We start from the raw sequence: 15,934 nt of genomic DNA on the forward strand, positions 1-15,934 counted from the left end.
TGCCCTGGGCACAACTGGAGCCCATTTCCTCTTGTCCTGTCCCTTGGTCCTTGGTTGAACAGACCCACCCCCACCTCTCTCCACCCTCCTTTCAGCGACTTGGACAGAGCCAGAAGGTCTCCCCTCAGCCTCCTTTTCTCCAGGCTCAACACCCCCAGTTCCCTCAGCCGGGAACTCAGCACACTTGTGCTCCGGACCCTTCCCCAGCTCTGTTGCCCTTCTCTGGACACGCTCCAGCACCTCCATGTCCTTCTTGGAGTGAGGGGCCCAAAATTGAACCTATCACTCGAGGTGCAGCCTCACCAGTGCCCAGTACAGGGGGACAATCACTGCCCTGGTCCTACTGGGCACACGATTCCTCCTATGAAGGGGTTGTAAAAACAAACAGAAGCTGCACTGGTTACACGCTGGTTACAGTAAGAGTTTTGTGCACCTTTCCAGTATGTAGTGACCTGAAGTGGAGCTCTGAGCCTGACTTCTCATGGCCTGCACTCCTGCTGTCTTCCCTGGGCATTTTGGAGACCAAGCTCTTTTTGTCTTAGAGTTTTTCAGATCAGCAATAACATTCCTGGAGTCTTCCCAAGCAAGAGGCTTTCTGCTGGGTAGCCAGCAAAGAACTTTTTTGGCATCACCAGCCTTGGATGTAACGTACTTGTCCCTGGGATAGAAAATTTCAAACCTGTCTAGCATCTCTCCTATCTGTGAGAAGACTGGCTGGCAGGTGAGATGTGGGCACAGTCCAGTACACCTTACAAAAGCAGAATTTTAGTGGGCTTGAAAACAAACAAGCAAACAGAAAAACCACCCAAATACCACTTGCCCGATCGCAGGTCAGCTCAGCTGGAGTAAGGCTCTGCTGCCAGCTGCCTTCCCTCCCCTTAGACTGGGTTAACATATTGCACTTGTTCTCCTGAACAAAGCATTATTTTTCTTTCTCTCTGTGCCTTTTCCCAACCTCCACTGATGGTTCTTTTCTTAAAATAAATTTAATGTGTGTGACTGACCAGGATTTGCTTTAGAGAAGCCGATGTCGTTGACAGTGCCAGAACAAAAGGCAAATGGTCCTTTTACTGCGCAGGCTGCGATCATTGTGTTCCATGTGCAAAAGGTGCTTGAACTCCTACAAAACCGTGACCGTGCCTACTTAGGTGCTCATGAATTCTCTAACTGCGAGGCATTTTTGCCTCCTAACAGGCAAAGAAGAATTCAAATATGTGTGTGTGTGTTTCTTGTCAGTTTTATGGTGTTTCCTTTAAAGAGAGCAGCTGTAATCCAAGGGTGCAGAGGGCAATGAGGAAGAAACGCGTGTGACATTAATTGCTTCTAACAAAGATGGTGGTTTTTTTTCAATTTGTTTTTTCCAGAGATAAATGACAGCGAGGGTCACCCAAGCAGCAGCCACCAAACCTTGAAAGGAACCTCAAAATGGGCTACATCACTGGAGAACCTCCTCGAAGATCCAGAAGGAGTGAAACGATTTAGGGTTGCTCTATTAACTATGGATATTTATATCATAGAATCATAGAATGGTTTGGGTTGGAAGGGACCTTAAAGATCATCCAGTTCCAACCCCCCTGCCATCAGCAGGGACACCTTCCACTAGACCAGGTTGCTCAAAGCCTCATCCAACCTGGCCTTGAACATTTCCAGGGAGGGGGCATCCACAACTTCCTTGGGCAACCTGTTCCAGTGTCTGACCACCCTCACAGTGAAAAACTTCTTTCTAATATCTAATCTAAACCTCCCCTCTTTCAGCTTAAACCCATTTCCCCTTGTTTTGTCATTAACTGCCCTTATGAAAAGTCCTTAGGATTTAAAGCTGCATGTGTCTCAGCACAGAGGGTGCAGCTGTGCCAGTGCTGTAAGCACACAGGCGTGCGTCCTTCTCGATACGTACCCTGGGCAGAGGTGGCAGAGCTGGAGCTGTGGCATTTGCTGAGCTTCTGAGGTAGTGCCTTTTGCCTCCTGCCACTTGCTCTCCTGAGGCACATGGAGGACTTTTGGTTGCATCTTTCTAAGAGGATCTATCAGCTGTTGCAAGGATTAGCCAGTTACTGTTGGATAAATTACAGTCCCTGAGCCACTGATCCCGCTTGCCAGGCGTTATTTATCACTGAGGACTGATCCTGCGCTCTTTATTCTCATACGTTGTCTTTACTTGAGCAGTGAGTGACCACTAACAGCTCCCTGAGCCTGTGGTAATTCTGTGTGGCTCTTACTCTGAGTTGCAGCAGCTGTACTGAAAATCATTCCCTTTAAGTTGACTACAAAATGTGGGCTTATGCAGCTCAAAATGCCGGCTTGAGGCTTAATTGAGGGCGGCGAGTTGGTTTTCAAGGCCTTCTTGCTGTATCAGCTGTAGGAACAGGAGCTACCTACTTGAGAATGGGTTTGTCATACCAAGCACTGAGAAAATGCACAGGGATAAAATGATTTCTTGCCAGACTGGTTTGAAGATTGATGTAAACAAAACACTGTGATTTAGAATCCTTTAAAAAAAAAAAAAAGTAATCTTGATGCTATTTAATTATTACTGTTACTTAATCTCTATTTTCTAGCACTTGAAAGTGAAAACTGATGATCTCAGAGCTGTAAATATTTCAGTCGTTATTTTTTATAAAGAAATTTAATGTACATTCTTTTCCCCCCCATTTTAAAGCATGCCTCACTTCTGAAGGAATGTGCTTTGATACATCTTTTGCTTTAGTTTACTTAAGTGAATTTATTGCTACTGATGATCATGTTTAGAAACACTTATTTGTAGAGATTTTACTCATTAAAAAATCACAAAGATACTAGATGAGAATCTCAGGTGATCTGTGACTCATTAAAATAGTTCATTATACTCGCCTGCTAATGAATTCTTATATTTTTGGATTTCCCTTTGAGTGATGGCTGTAAAATTGCTCAAGTTATTTAAGGGAGACTGAAGAAACTCTTCTTGTTAGTTACTGATATGCTCTGAGATTAAATGTAGCTCATCATTCTCCTGGCATGTGCTTTTGAAGTGCTGAATATATGATTGCTCAGTTGTGTCTTGGTGGTGTGCAGATGCACTAACGCAGTGGCTCTGTTAACACCGGATTATGTCAGCACGTACCATGTTAAAGCCCTAGGTGGCTTCTAGTTTTTAATAGCTCTAGTAGGAAGAGTGAAAAACAATTGAGAAACTAGATCCTAATGTTGTTTATTTGTTGTTCTTTTCCCTAGGAATTTTTAAAGAAGGAATTTAGTGAAGAAAATGTTTTGTTCTGGCTAGCATGTGAAGAATTTAAGAAAACACAGGGGAAAAAACAGGTATGTTTCCTAAATAAATTGTACTTGTCAACAAGGTTTCAGTAGCAGAGCTGGAGCTCTAGTGTTTCTGTTGCATAACATGCTTCATGTGAATGCAAATAAATATGTTTCAAGGAATTGCACTGAAATCACAGTGGTGGAATTGTTTGGAAACAAAGCTGGTTCTATTTCAAAACAAAACAAAATGCTGAAATTGTCAAGTTTCCCATGTTTTGAAAACTCTGGACTTTTTTTTGTTTCTTGGGAATAGGAAAAGATTTAATTCAGTGATGTTGCATCATCCTGCTTGAAAATATAAAATATAAAGACGTTTCATTCAGGACTTTTTTTAAAGCATTACATGAAAATATACACCCTTTTAATATTTTAGTGGAACATAAAAATAACAAGTAGCATAAACAAAATGTTTTACAGTACCAAAATGAAAAGTTTTGCCTTTTCAAATTACAAGTTACAAAACAAAAGAAATTGAGGGTCCCTTTAGACATTTTGATGAAATATTTATTCAAATTTATATATTTCTATATTTATTTTCATTTTCATGCAAGCTGCATTTTTTCTAGTAGAAAATATTCTATTGGAAATTTTTCAACCAGATGTGTCCAGTAAGTTTTTTCCACTGCTTGGACCTTGGTCTATATTTAGATATACCAGAAGCACAGGTTCCCCTTTCACATGTAGGCTTTGAAGCGTACAGAGTCAGGCCTAAAGTCTGAACCATGTTTTGTTTGCTTCTTTATGAAAAAGTTTTTGTGACTTTATTTTTTTTTTGAGAAATTCCAAATTTATTTGATCTTTGAGATGAGGATTCTGTGAGCATGAAATGTAGTTTCAAAACTCCAACTGAACATCAGTGCCCTTGAGAATCAGGCTCCTAAATCCCACCAGCCCTTCTTTTGAAATCTTATCTTTATGCTTTTCACGTCTTGTTGCCAAAGGGAGCGTTTTAAGAAGGTAATGGATGCAAATGTACAGCCCTTTTTACCAAAGTAGATGGAATCCCATGAGCAGGTGAGGCTGGGAAAATACTACTTCAACCTGCTTCAAATGGGACCGTACATGCTTTGAGTCATGTCAGAAACATCAGGGAATAGGAACTGGGTGGGGCAGCTGGGCTGCTGGGGAGGTTGTAAGTGCAGGTGTAAGATGGCTGCCTAATTTCTTGCATCTGGACTGCAGGATTCCTCTCTTAGGGTCAGTCAAATCTAATCAGCTAAAACTGTTTTCCAGCAGAGTACTGGATTTTCAGCAAAACGTATTTTGAGAGAGGGGTCTACTTCCTGTAGATATTCTCTCTTTTGCACTGAAAAAGCAGTGTCAAAAATTTGCTCACCACAACGCAAACTCAGAGGCACTCATACCCTCAAAACAGTTTGCTTGTTTCAGTTGTGAATATGTTTTGGTATGGATAAATCCATCAAAAATACAAAAATAATAAATTTTTGCAAGAAAATTTATTGTTTAATTATTTAAATTTATTGTTTAATTATTTTAATTGTTTTATTGTTATTTATTGTAATTGAAAATTTATTGTTTAAGGCCAAGCTGGATGAGGCTTTGAGCAACCTGGTCTAGTGGAAGGTGTCCCTGCTGATGGCAGGGGGGTTGGAACTGGATGATCTTTAAGGTCCCTGCCAATCCAAACCATTCTGTGATTCTAAAAGGGAAATGTTCAATTTGACTGTGCAAAAGGAAAATGTTCAGTTTGACTGTGCACTTTGTAATATTTAGTGCTATTTCAGTTTTGTGTATTTAGCTGCTTCCCTCCTTCATTAAGGTCCACACATACAGATTGTCTTCCGAAAAGAACAACTAATTGAGCTATTTTTCTGTAAGATGTAAGGCAGAGAGAAAAAAAAATGAATGAGGTGGGGCAAAAGAGGGAACTGTGTGCTAGATGCCACTTTGATGGCAGCAGTATTGGTGGCTGAAGCGAGGCCGGGAGCCCTCCTCTCCCCTTGCCTGTGAGGGAACGTTCCAGCTGCAGCCTTTCTGGGTGGCACTGGAAGCCACCTCCTGTCTAGGCGAGCGTGGTCCCACTGACCTGGCTCTGCTTCCACACAACCTGCCATCTCATCATTGTCAGTCTGTGACAAAACATTTCCTCTCTTTTGAACCCCAGTGTCCATACAGTGTTTTGCCTGGAATGTTCGATATGTTGGGCTGGGGATCTAGGTATTCCTGATCTCTCTCCCTACTCCTTACTAAAATCATCTGCTGTCTGAGCTGGTGAAGCAGAAGCCAGCCTCACAGTCCGTGACCAAATGGGAAGAACCCTTTGCTTTGTACAGAGCAGGTATTTTGTACATCACACAGTGTCCTTGCTGAGAGGTGATGCCCCTTGGACAGGTATCAAAACTGCATTTTAAAATGGAAATGAAAGTGGAAAATCCTTCTGTAAGGTTCCGCTTTTGCAATGGGATAATAATTGTATTTTCCCTTGCTACATAATTTCCATCTTTTCAGCTATTTTAGGATTGCTCCTGCTAGTACAGGAAATGGGAAATTGATGTATAGAGATAGTTAATTCATGAATTCTTGAATGGATTGCCAAATGAATGGACAGAGACTTAACGAGGTTCCATTTAGCTTAATTATTCAGTACCAATCATTACACAGTATGGTCAATCTGGAGGCTGGTACTGCCAAAGCTGTTACAGCCGGCTCGAATAAATGGGCTTTACAATGACAGACTTACAGTAAATTTTTATAGCCACTGCTTATGGATTCCTTTGTTTAGGTAATTTATAAAGCTAGAAAAAACACTAAAAATAGAAATCTTTCCAGTGTTCATGATAGTGTGAAGCATGGATTTGTCTTCTGAAAATGACTCTTGCAGAAATCACTTTGTATCTATCTTTTGTGAGCAAAGTATTCTAAAAACAACTTTTTACTTAGTTTATAACCTGCTTCTCATTAAAATTGGTTTACCACAGAATCTGGCTCGTAGACACTTAGACTTTTGGTCTGATGAAGCTGCTCTCAATTTAACCCAGATTGAATGGGATTTTTTTCCCCTATTTTTAAAGTATAAGATAAGCTTTTTATTACTTGACATGAGAGTGTTAGTGTGAGGTTTTTCTTGGTCAGTTTAAACTTGCACAAAGGTCATCACCTGGTCAGTGGATTAAGTATCCATTGTGGCTGATGTTGTTGTCATCCCTTCAGTGTCAGCCTGGAGCTGTGTTTGGTTTTTGAAGGGGGGTTGGAACTGGATGATCTTTAAGGTCCCTTCCAACCCAAACCATTCTGTGATTCTATGGTTGTATAGCCTGCTATACAGTTTGGGTGGTTGGCTTGGTAAATGTGCTGTCCTTCCCTCGTGTCCTTTCTGATCTTCACAGGTAGATGCAGGCTCACTCTGCTTCTGCTTTCTATTGGTTGCAAACTGTCAAATGTGTTAGTGCCATTTTAAGAAAATATCCTTGGCCTTTCCTCAGTGCTTATTAAATTTGTTTCTGTCATTACTCTGAACACAGTCACATGGGCTCTGCCTAGAAGCTGACTTATATCAAGGCAACACAGGCAGATCTTGCCAGATGCTGTGCAGATACAACTTCTCTGTCCCCTTCCTCTGAAGTGGGAACTGCGAGGCAGCCAGGATTGCTAGATGGTGAGACCAGAGGGAATGCTGGAAAGGAGGAGCCAGGCTCTTGACTGTTGTGTTGGCTCTAGACTAGTGGTGGGAGCACTTAGTCAGGAGAAGGCAGAAATGAAGTTCAGACCAGACTGCTCCACAAGTTTGTGTTTGTTTTCCTGTTTGGGTCAACTAATACAAAATGCATTCATGTTTCAAGGGAGCAGGGGAGATTTTCAGCATCTGCAGAGCTAGACAGCAAGCAGACTACGTTACTGGTCTAGGCAGGTTTTAGATGGACTGGATTCAGCCTGTCTTCTTGCAGCATGGAAGCACAAACTCCTCCCCTGAGCTCAAGACACATCTCTGTTTAAAAAAAAAAAGATATTCTTTCTTTATCGTTCCTTTAAAATTGAAGTTAAAATAGAAATGTAATTTTTAGCAGAGATTGAGGAGGGAATTAGGTCAAATCCACTTGTAGCAGTGAGCTCTGCTGCCACCCATATGGTCCTCATCTTGGGACACATTTAATTATTGAAATGGGAGTGGTGGGGATAAGTGAATACAATTTAAGTTTAAATAATTTTATTGGAGCTAGTCATATACTGTTGTATTTGTGACTGTTAATGAAATAAACAACGTGTCCATTGTGCTACTTCCCAAAGTTTAAATATTTCTTCTCTTGCAGCTGAGCTTTAAAAATAAATTACAGCTTGTCATAAATGCTTCAAACAACAGGGAATCTTTTCAGCTATTGCTAAAACCCACCAAAATACCCATGTGGAGAAGTTTTGTAGAGAACAATTTCAGAACAAAGTGTACCTATTCAAGGGTTTCTTCTGCCACTTCCCACGTGCAGTGTGGCAATGGTTAAAGAACTGCACAGCTTGCTAACTGCTGGAGCCTGTTCTGATGAGCATCTGGGACTTCCATTCACCTCATTTGGGAACCACACATGCTTGAGAGCTGCATTTGACCTTAGGAAAGGAAGTGGGAAAAATCCACTTGAAATAGTGAGGGGGATTTCTGTAGACAGAACTTCATATTCCAAATAGGAATTTGGCACGGATGCTGGGTTGAGCACACAGATGTAAGTGAAAAGTGCCAGAAATCCTTTAATAACCACCTGTGAACAAGATCCCAGTTTAAGTGTTGTTTAAATTCCAGAGCAGAGTCCCCTGTGCTGAGGCATTAGTTTCAGGCTGACACAGAACAAAGAATGCCACCCACTGAATGGGGAACATCGCTGTCTCCTCCGCTTGAACGTGGCTCTCCCTGAATTTTATTTGGAGGATGTATAAACATACTGGCAGCTTTAATTGTACTTTCTTTTTAAAAAAATATAAAAGTGTAGTTAAACTGATGCTCTACTACTGAAGCATGGACATAGCATAACAGTTGTTCTATGTGCAGCAGAACCTGTTGGGTTCAGCTGTGCATTTCCATATTTCCTCATTACTATAAAGTTAGGTTGCCTGTGTCTCTCCAATGACCACCACAGTGCTTTCACTTCCTTTCTTTGTCATTCTTCCCCACAAAATCCAGAGATCCTCCCAATTTCACCAGCCTCCCACACAATCCTCTTGTTGCTCCCATGTTCTTTAAACTTCCTCACCATACTTCTCGTTTCCTGTTTCCCCTCAAGCCTTGCTCTGCCTTTTCTCCGCAGTGCCCAGCTTGTTCCTGTGTTCCTTGGGCGAGCAGCACCTTGTGTTGTGGCTGATGTGGAGCTGTGTGTGCACTGATTAGCCAGCTCTTAAGTACATGCTGGCAGTTCAAGTAGATAACTTTTGAGCACATACTGCAGCTTTTCCATCAGGGCACGTGCTGCTTTTTCTCTCCCTTTCCTTTCTCTCACCACGCTTTCCCATTACATCAGTGGGAGGGTAATTATTTCTCAGTCCTTTGCCCCTTTTTTAAATATGGTTGAAATTGGACATCAAGTTTAAAAGTTATTTAGGTAGGACTGACAGACAGCATAATCACTTCTGCTTCCTCATGCAGTAATACCTAAAGGTGCCTTTACTCTGTCTGCTTTAGAGTATTAACTTGACCAGTTAAAGCACTCGCACCTTTGATCAACTGGATTAATTGGATGTTTAGAACAGACATGGCTGACCAAGTCCTCCCTGATCTGTAAAACTGAAAAGATCAGAAATTCATAGAATCATAGAATGGTTTGGATTGGCAGGGACCTTAAAGATCATCCAGTTCCAACCCCCCTGCCATCAGCAGGGACACCTTCCACTAGACCAGGTTGCTCAAAGCCTCATCCAGCCTGGCCTTAAACACTTCCAGGGAGGGGGCATCAACAACTTCCTTGGGCAACCTGCAAATTGTTATAAAACACTTCGTTGTGACCTAGCACACCTGACACACGATGTGCTACCCAGCAGATGAATACTCTGTATTAAAAAGGAATACTCCTGGAAAACGTGTGTCCCCTTCAGCAGTGACAGAGTTAATTCTTTAGGCCTTGTGAATTGTCAAACACATGTAGCTTTTCTCCTAATTATCCCCAAATGTTGATTCTCAGCTGTTAAAACATGAAAGAAATTCTCTGATTCCTTCATGGGCAAGATTTTAAATGCTTCCTTCTTCAAGCCCACTCCTCATCAAAGAGGCAGCCCTTTAATTGGTGCTGGCCTGGAGACGCAGTTACTCATTAGATGCCCAATGTGGAACACGGATGAGTACCTGTGGCTGGTGGTCGTACAGTGCCTGCTGCTGGACAGGCCTTGTTTCCAGTGTGCAGAGTTCAGATTGCAGCAGGGAAGCTTGGAGCTCTTCTACCCCACTGCCTTTTTCTTTACTTTCTGGTCAAGGGGGAGTTTACAGAATCACAGAATGTCAGGGATTGGAAGGGACCTTGAAAGATCATCCAGTCCAATCCCCCTGACAGAGCAGGAACCTAAATGAGATCACACAGGAAGGCATCCAGGCGGGTTTTGAATGTCTCCAGAGAAGGAGACTCCACAACCTCCCTGGGCAGCCTGTCCCAGGGCTCTGTCACCCTCACTGTAAAGAAGTTCCTTCTGAAATTTAAGCAGAACCTCCTGTGTTCCAGCTCACACCCATTGCCCCTTGTCCTATCATTGGGCATCACTGAGAAGAGCCTGGCTCCATCCTTGTGACACTCACCCTTTATATATTTATAAACATTAATGAGGTCACCCCTCAGTCTCCTCTTCTCCAAGCTAAAGAGCCCCAGCTCCCTCAGCCTTTCCTCATAAGGGAGATGCTCCTCTCCCTTAATCATCTTCGTGGCTCTTACATTGAATTTCAGAGGATTGTGGCCACTTGTTTACTGCTTTGAAGCTTAAAGATGCTTGGTAGGGTCAAAATGTTATCACTGTTACTGATTTATCAAGAGCAGACCACTGAAAGAGGGAGGATTGCTGAAATCAGAGCAAACACTAACAAGCTGCTTTATGCAAGTCACACCTACCCTTATTTATCAGCTTTCAGAGGCTCCTGAAAGTCTTGTCTTTTACCTTTAGCCAAAAAAATAGTTGTTGGGTTTTTTTTTTTTAATCATGTAGCCAGTGTTACACATGAGCTGCCCTGAGGTAAAAACGTAGTTATGCCAAGGTTATCTCTCAGTAGCATGGATTATACACTAACTTTGCTTAGTTTTGCCTTGCATTCAGTTTCCACAGTGGTTTTTACCTCTCGGTACCTTGCACATGCTGATTGTCTGTTGGCAACAATAGTCTTCTAAATAGCAAAGCCCAGGCCTAGAGAATGCTGCTGAGCAGTTTGACACTGGGCTCTCAGACTCAAACATCACAACCTGCAGTTTAACCAAAGTGCAGAATACTGGGAGCTTCTGCTAATGTCAGTGCAGGAGTTGGCCTGCAGAGATGTTTTTCCTCTGGTACAAATAAGATAATCTATGTATATTTGTTTTGTTACTTGTTTTCTTTTTTTAATTCAGACTATGCTTTGGTTTTAAGATGGGAACCTCAAGATGTAAATGACCCAGAGCAATCTCCAATAAAACATTAACAAATGCAGAGAATATTCCCATAGCAAATAATTCTTCAAATAAATATGTCTTTCTGCAGATGCAAGAAAAAGCTAAAGACATTTACATGACTTTCCTGTCCAGTAAAGCTTCCTCCCAAGTCAATGTTGAAGGGCAGTCCCGCTTGAATGAGACCATTTTGGAAACACCTCATCCTCTCATGTTTCAGAAGCTCCAGGACCAGGTAAAGTTAATTTCTTCAAGAACAGAAATTTCTTTAGTTTTTGTCTGCCTTCTAAGCACAAGCTAGCACAGAAACGTTGGGAATCTGCCTACTGCTACGTGTGGCACAGACTGAGTAGGTATGCACGGAGTGGAGTTCCTTCCATATTAATGGTGGTGATATTAATGCAGCTGCTCTGAGGATGGATGCACCGTGCCCCATCTAACCAGGGCTAATTAGTTAAGAGACTCAGCACACCCATGCTAATTCCAGTTCAGGACTTTCCTGGAACATTGGATGAAGTTTTCTCCTGAGTTCCCCTTCTGGTAGCTTGAGAATCACCCAGATGACTAACTCTGTGCCTACATTTTCCTGTGTATGCAGTTGCGCTGAGTCATTGCTGATGTTTGTTTCCATAGTTGCCAGTGGTTTCTTTGACAGCTCAAGATTCTTTACTTTGTTTTGTTTTGGTATTTATATTGATATGAATATAATGCAATTTCCTGAAAAGCCTCCTCTTCTGTAACACACAAAACTTAAAAGAGGAGTTGGTATCTGCTTTGGCTTTTCCTAGAGATCTTGGGAGGTCTGGTAGAAAGCAGGTGACATTTTGCAGGCATGTCTTTTGGTGGTAAATTTTCTTGATATTTAGCTTATTTTAAAGCATAAGTTATGAAGTGAGTCATTCTTATCTGCAGCTCTCCAGCACTTGCGGTCTGTACTATTTTTAATTTCTGTACCATCCTCAGGACTACCTGTATTTTCCATTTGGCTCTTTTCTTCTGTGGAAAAACAGCACACTGATTTAAATAGTGTTTTCAACCTATTTCACATCACGTACTGAATATGTTAGTTGGGCACTGGCTGGGTCAGTGCAAGTGGTCTGAGAAGCAAAGGCCCTGCTGTCTTCCGAGCAGCTTCAAAGTCATTAGCACTGGAAATGTCTGAAACCCAATTTCCATGTGAAGAAGCAAAGTTTTTCATGGAAGAACATCTGACTTGGGGGAAGGGAAAGAAAATGTTGCAGTAACTCTAAGCACTGCAGTTGAGGGTGGGTGATTACGAGCCTGAAGCTGGAGAGACTACTGGAGTTAAATTGTTTTTCAGTTTTACAAATAAGCCTGTTGATGAACAGCCAGGGTTTGGTAATACCTGAACTGGAAACATGCTAGACCTGTGGTAGAGGAATCCCACTAGTGGGAAGAAAGTCTGTGGACTTTTAAAACCAAATGCAGATCATTTGTGGGTTGTTGCAGGTTTCCAATGCTTGAAGCTTCTGTTTATTGCTGTTAGATAATAGTTCAGGAAGAGTTATGATCTTCTCTAGTTTTCAATCCTTATAAAGTTATAAAGAGTGGTATAACATGTTCTCCAAGGAACAGCGTTAACTGCTGCTGGCACTGTGTGTCTGGAGTGTAAAAGGGCAGAGCTTGAAAGCTGCAGTTTGGTCTACAGCATTACTGGTAACTAGCACCTCATTTCTCCAGAGACCTACTGATTTAAATGGGGCTGCTTGTGGGGTGGGTCTCTGTGCTCTTCTGGGGGCCTTAAACAAACAGCTTGGAGGCAGGTCACACTGGATTAAGTGGTGTTAGAATGGAGCAAATTTAAAAATACTTACAAGGTAAATGTTCCTGCTCCACAGAGAGGCAATAAGAGGAAGGGAGGGGAAAAGAGAATTCTGCTTCTGCACGTGATTATAAACTTTATCTGGTCTGTGCATTTGGCTGACCAGACTCTAGATGATACTGATCTTACAGTGCTCTTGCTCTCTGAGAGGTGCTTTAAATGATGCCAGAAGCAAGAGAAACAAGTTCTTAACACTGACTTACGGACATTTTAACAGGCAGTGTCTTCCTTACAGTTTTTTTTTCCCTTGAGCTAGTTGAATAAATTTAATTATATTGTAGATAGCCAACTGCAGGAGGTGTAATTTGACTTTGCTTAACGGCATTGATTTGGGTCTACATCGTGAGGATGTTTTGGGATTTTTAGTCTTCCAATATGTAGTTTACAAAGCAAGATTTGCACCGTTTTAAACACAAACTTAAATATTTAAATACGTAAATAGTAAAATGCTTCATGTCATTTGTTTGCAAGGAGGACATTTCAGCAAACACACAGACAAGAACAGCCAAGTTTTTTGTGTTTGCCTTTGTCCAGGTTCTTTGAGGATGTGAGATGAAAAAGCAGTTTGAGATTTGTTATTTTTTTTCCTTCTAACAAACAGTTGTATTACTGGGTTGTACTATGAGTTAGAAATGAGGGCCCATAAAGGTAAAGCTCCAGTTATCCACACAGGGATTATCCACACATGCAGGTCAGAATCCCCAAATTCCTCTGGGAAATTTCGTTACTCTGGGTACCATAAAATGTAATCGGTCATGAAGCGTGACTCAGAGAGGCTCTGCCAGTGAAATAATAGGCCCAGGGTGATGTAGGCTTTGGTTTTGCCTCAACTGTAGTTTTGAGGTTTACTTTTTTCCTTCTCCTCTGTTTCAAGATCAAGCAAAATATATTCCTGACCTCGACACCTGAACAGTTTCCAGGCTCCTCTCCCAAGCCCGTTTATTTTCAGAAAAAACCAAATGACTTCTAGGGGTTTTTTTTTGTCTGAAATGGGTATAAATAGAAGAGAAAGCAGCTGTGCTGAGGGATGAGCCTAAACTCCAGCCCTGGGAGAGAAAAGCTGTAGTCAATGCCGACCTCGTGCTGGCTGTGGGAGTAAGGGCAGGTCTTGGGCTAGTGAAAAGCCTCATGGCACAAGTTTAATCCAGCATCCATTTTAAACCACACTTTAACTGGCAAATTACATCTGTACCAGATCAGCTTTTCGTGGCAGGTACCTGCAGTGGTTCTGGTCTGGCCTGAGTCCAGTCCTGGCATTTGGTTGTGTAGTGATCTTAAAAGGACAGGAGGATTGGTGTAAGTTTAAGAAACATTGGTTAAACCAGTTGTTTCAGTCTAGGTTCAGTCTGCAGTTTCAGTTTTTGTGTAAATTATTTAGAGGCTTTTCCTAATTATCCAGAGCTCTGCGTGGATAATGAGCTATTCTGTAATGTTCCAGAGTAGCTGCAGTCAGAAAGGTGCCTAAAAGGTGCCTCTTTTCCTTCAGCTCTGCTTTGTCCCTCTGAAGATCGTCCTACTCCCCTGCCAGAAGGACACCCTCGCTAGGTTTTACTCCTGGTGACTCTGCAGAGCTCAGGCTGCTGTCGAGGGGACCAGGTAATCATAGAATCATAGAATCATAGAATGGTTTGGGTTGGAAGGGACCTTAAAGCTCATCCAGTTCCAACCCCCCTGCCATCAGCAGGGACACCTTCCACTAGACCAGGTTGCTCAAAGCCTCATCCAGCCTGGCCTTCAACACTTCCAGGGAGGGGGCATCTACAACTTCCTTGGGCAACCTGTTCCAGTGTCTGACCACCCTCACAGTGAAGAAAAGAATGTCCTGGCTTGTCCTCATGTGCAGTTATCTGATCATCAGCTGTGAAATCCTGTCAGTGACCACAGCATGCAACCTCCCACTTTTCAGTATTAGGTTTTCAAAGTTGGCTATTGTGAAAACCATCTTCTGATTCTTAAACTAATATGGACATTATCTCACACCAGTGACCGTGGAACCTACAAGATGGTTTGCTACATACAACCCCTTTTGAGAGTTTGAAGTGTATTTTAGTGTCATGCTTGTTAGTGATGCTTTAATACTAACAGAACAGAGATACATTAGAATTCATATACTGTCCTTCTCGTTTAAAATCTAGTTTTACTTAGGTCATTGTTTTTGTTTTTGTTTTTTTCCCTTTCTTACCAGATATTCAATCTCATGAAATATGACAGCTACAGCCGCTTCTTAAAGTCAGACATATTCCTAAACCATAAGAAGTCCGAGGAGCAAGAGGAGAATTCACCAGAGGCTCAGACTGCAGCTAAAAGAGCATCGAGAATTTACAACACATGATGCAATGAATCTCCTTCAGGAGAGGCAATACCATAACTAAATTACACTCAGGAACAGTCGAGGATAATAGCAGTTGCATTTAGGGCTTGAAAAGCTCAAAACCTTTTTAGGAGATACTTACTTTCTTAATTGCTTGACCGACTAATTGTTTTTGCATGATAGCTAATAACCAAGCACCCATGGAAAGGCTGTTTCCTAGCTGAAAGGCTGAGGTGTTCCTCCGTAGCGTGAATTGCATTTCATATTTCACAAGTTAAAATGCTTTTGATTTCTGTGTTTTCCTTTGTGAGGCATCATGATGATGAGAAATGGGAGGCAGCGTGGTGATTTGTTTTATTTTTGCCTTGTAATTTTTATTTGTGAGCAGCTTTTCCATCGTGAACTGCTGGGAGAAGCTGTTGAGGAGTACATTTCACATTGCTTGCTGGATGAGTCATTCACAGCAAACTTAATCACGAAGGGACAGCATCTTCCAGGGTTACGCTCAAGAGAATCCAATCCCTTCCTGTGTAACTTTGTTCTTTCAAGGTGACACCTGTTTTGCTTTGCTTTTATTGTTGAATCAAAACACTTCTCTAGTCAGGATTTTAATTTCTGTATTTCTTAAATTCCCCCCCCCCCTTTTTCTTTGCAGTAGACAATCACATTCTTCAGAGGACGAGATGATATGTATTCCTTTGGGAGCAAAAAGCTCTAAGATAGAGAGAATCTCTGAAGAACTTCTAACAGCCATTAGGAAACCTGACAGTTAATATTCCACTCTGGGCACACTGATTTCAGCAAAACTTGTCTGGGGCATGTCCTGCATGTCAGCGTAACATCAGTGTCAGATGCCTCTCGGGAAGCATCTGGTCTCTCCTAGGTCTCCTGAGCAATCCAGCTCTGTGTGGCAAGAATATTTTGGCAAAG

At 41.9% G+C, this 15,934-nt stretch overlaps 1 protein-coding gene across 1 annotated transcript; it reads left to right on the forward strand.

Annotated features, from left to right (window-relative positions):
• The first annotated feature begins 1,027 nt into the window (after nucleotides 1–1,027).
• RGS10 (regulator of G protein signaling 10) lies at nucleotides 1,028–15,649 on the forward strand. Its single transcript, XM_010163986.2, has 5 exons — nucleotides 1,028–1,148; nucleotides 1,365–1,483; nucleotides 3,211–3,297; nucleotides 10,942–11,085; nucleotides 14,879–15,649. The coding sequence occupies exons 1-5, from the start codon at nucleotides 1,028–1,030 to the stop codon at nucleotides 15,023–15,025; spliced, it is 618 nt and encodes a 205-aa protein (XP_010162288.2). The 3' UTR covers nucleotides 15,026–15,649.
• Nucleotides 15,650–15,934: the final 285 nt, after the last annotated feature.

Source organism: Antrostomus carolinensis, unplaced genomic scaffold (genome assembly GCF_000700745.2).
Source record: "Antrostomus carolinensis isolate BGI_N321 unplaced genomic scaffold, ASM70074v2 scaffold8363, whole genome shotgun sequence".
In the NCBI taxonomy this organism is placed as follows: Eukaryota; Metazoa; Chordata; class Aves; order Caprimulgiformes; family Caprimulgidae; genus Antrostomus; species Antrostomus carolinensis.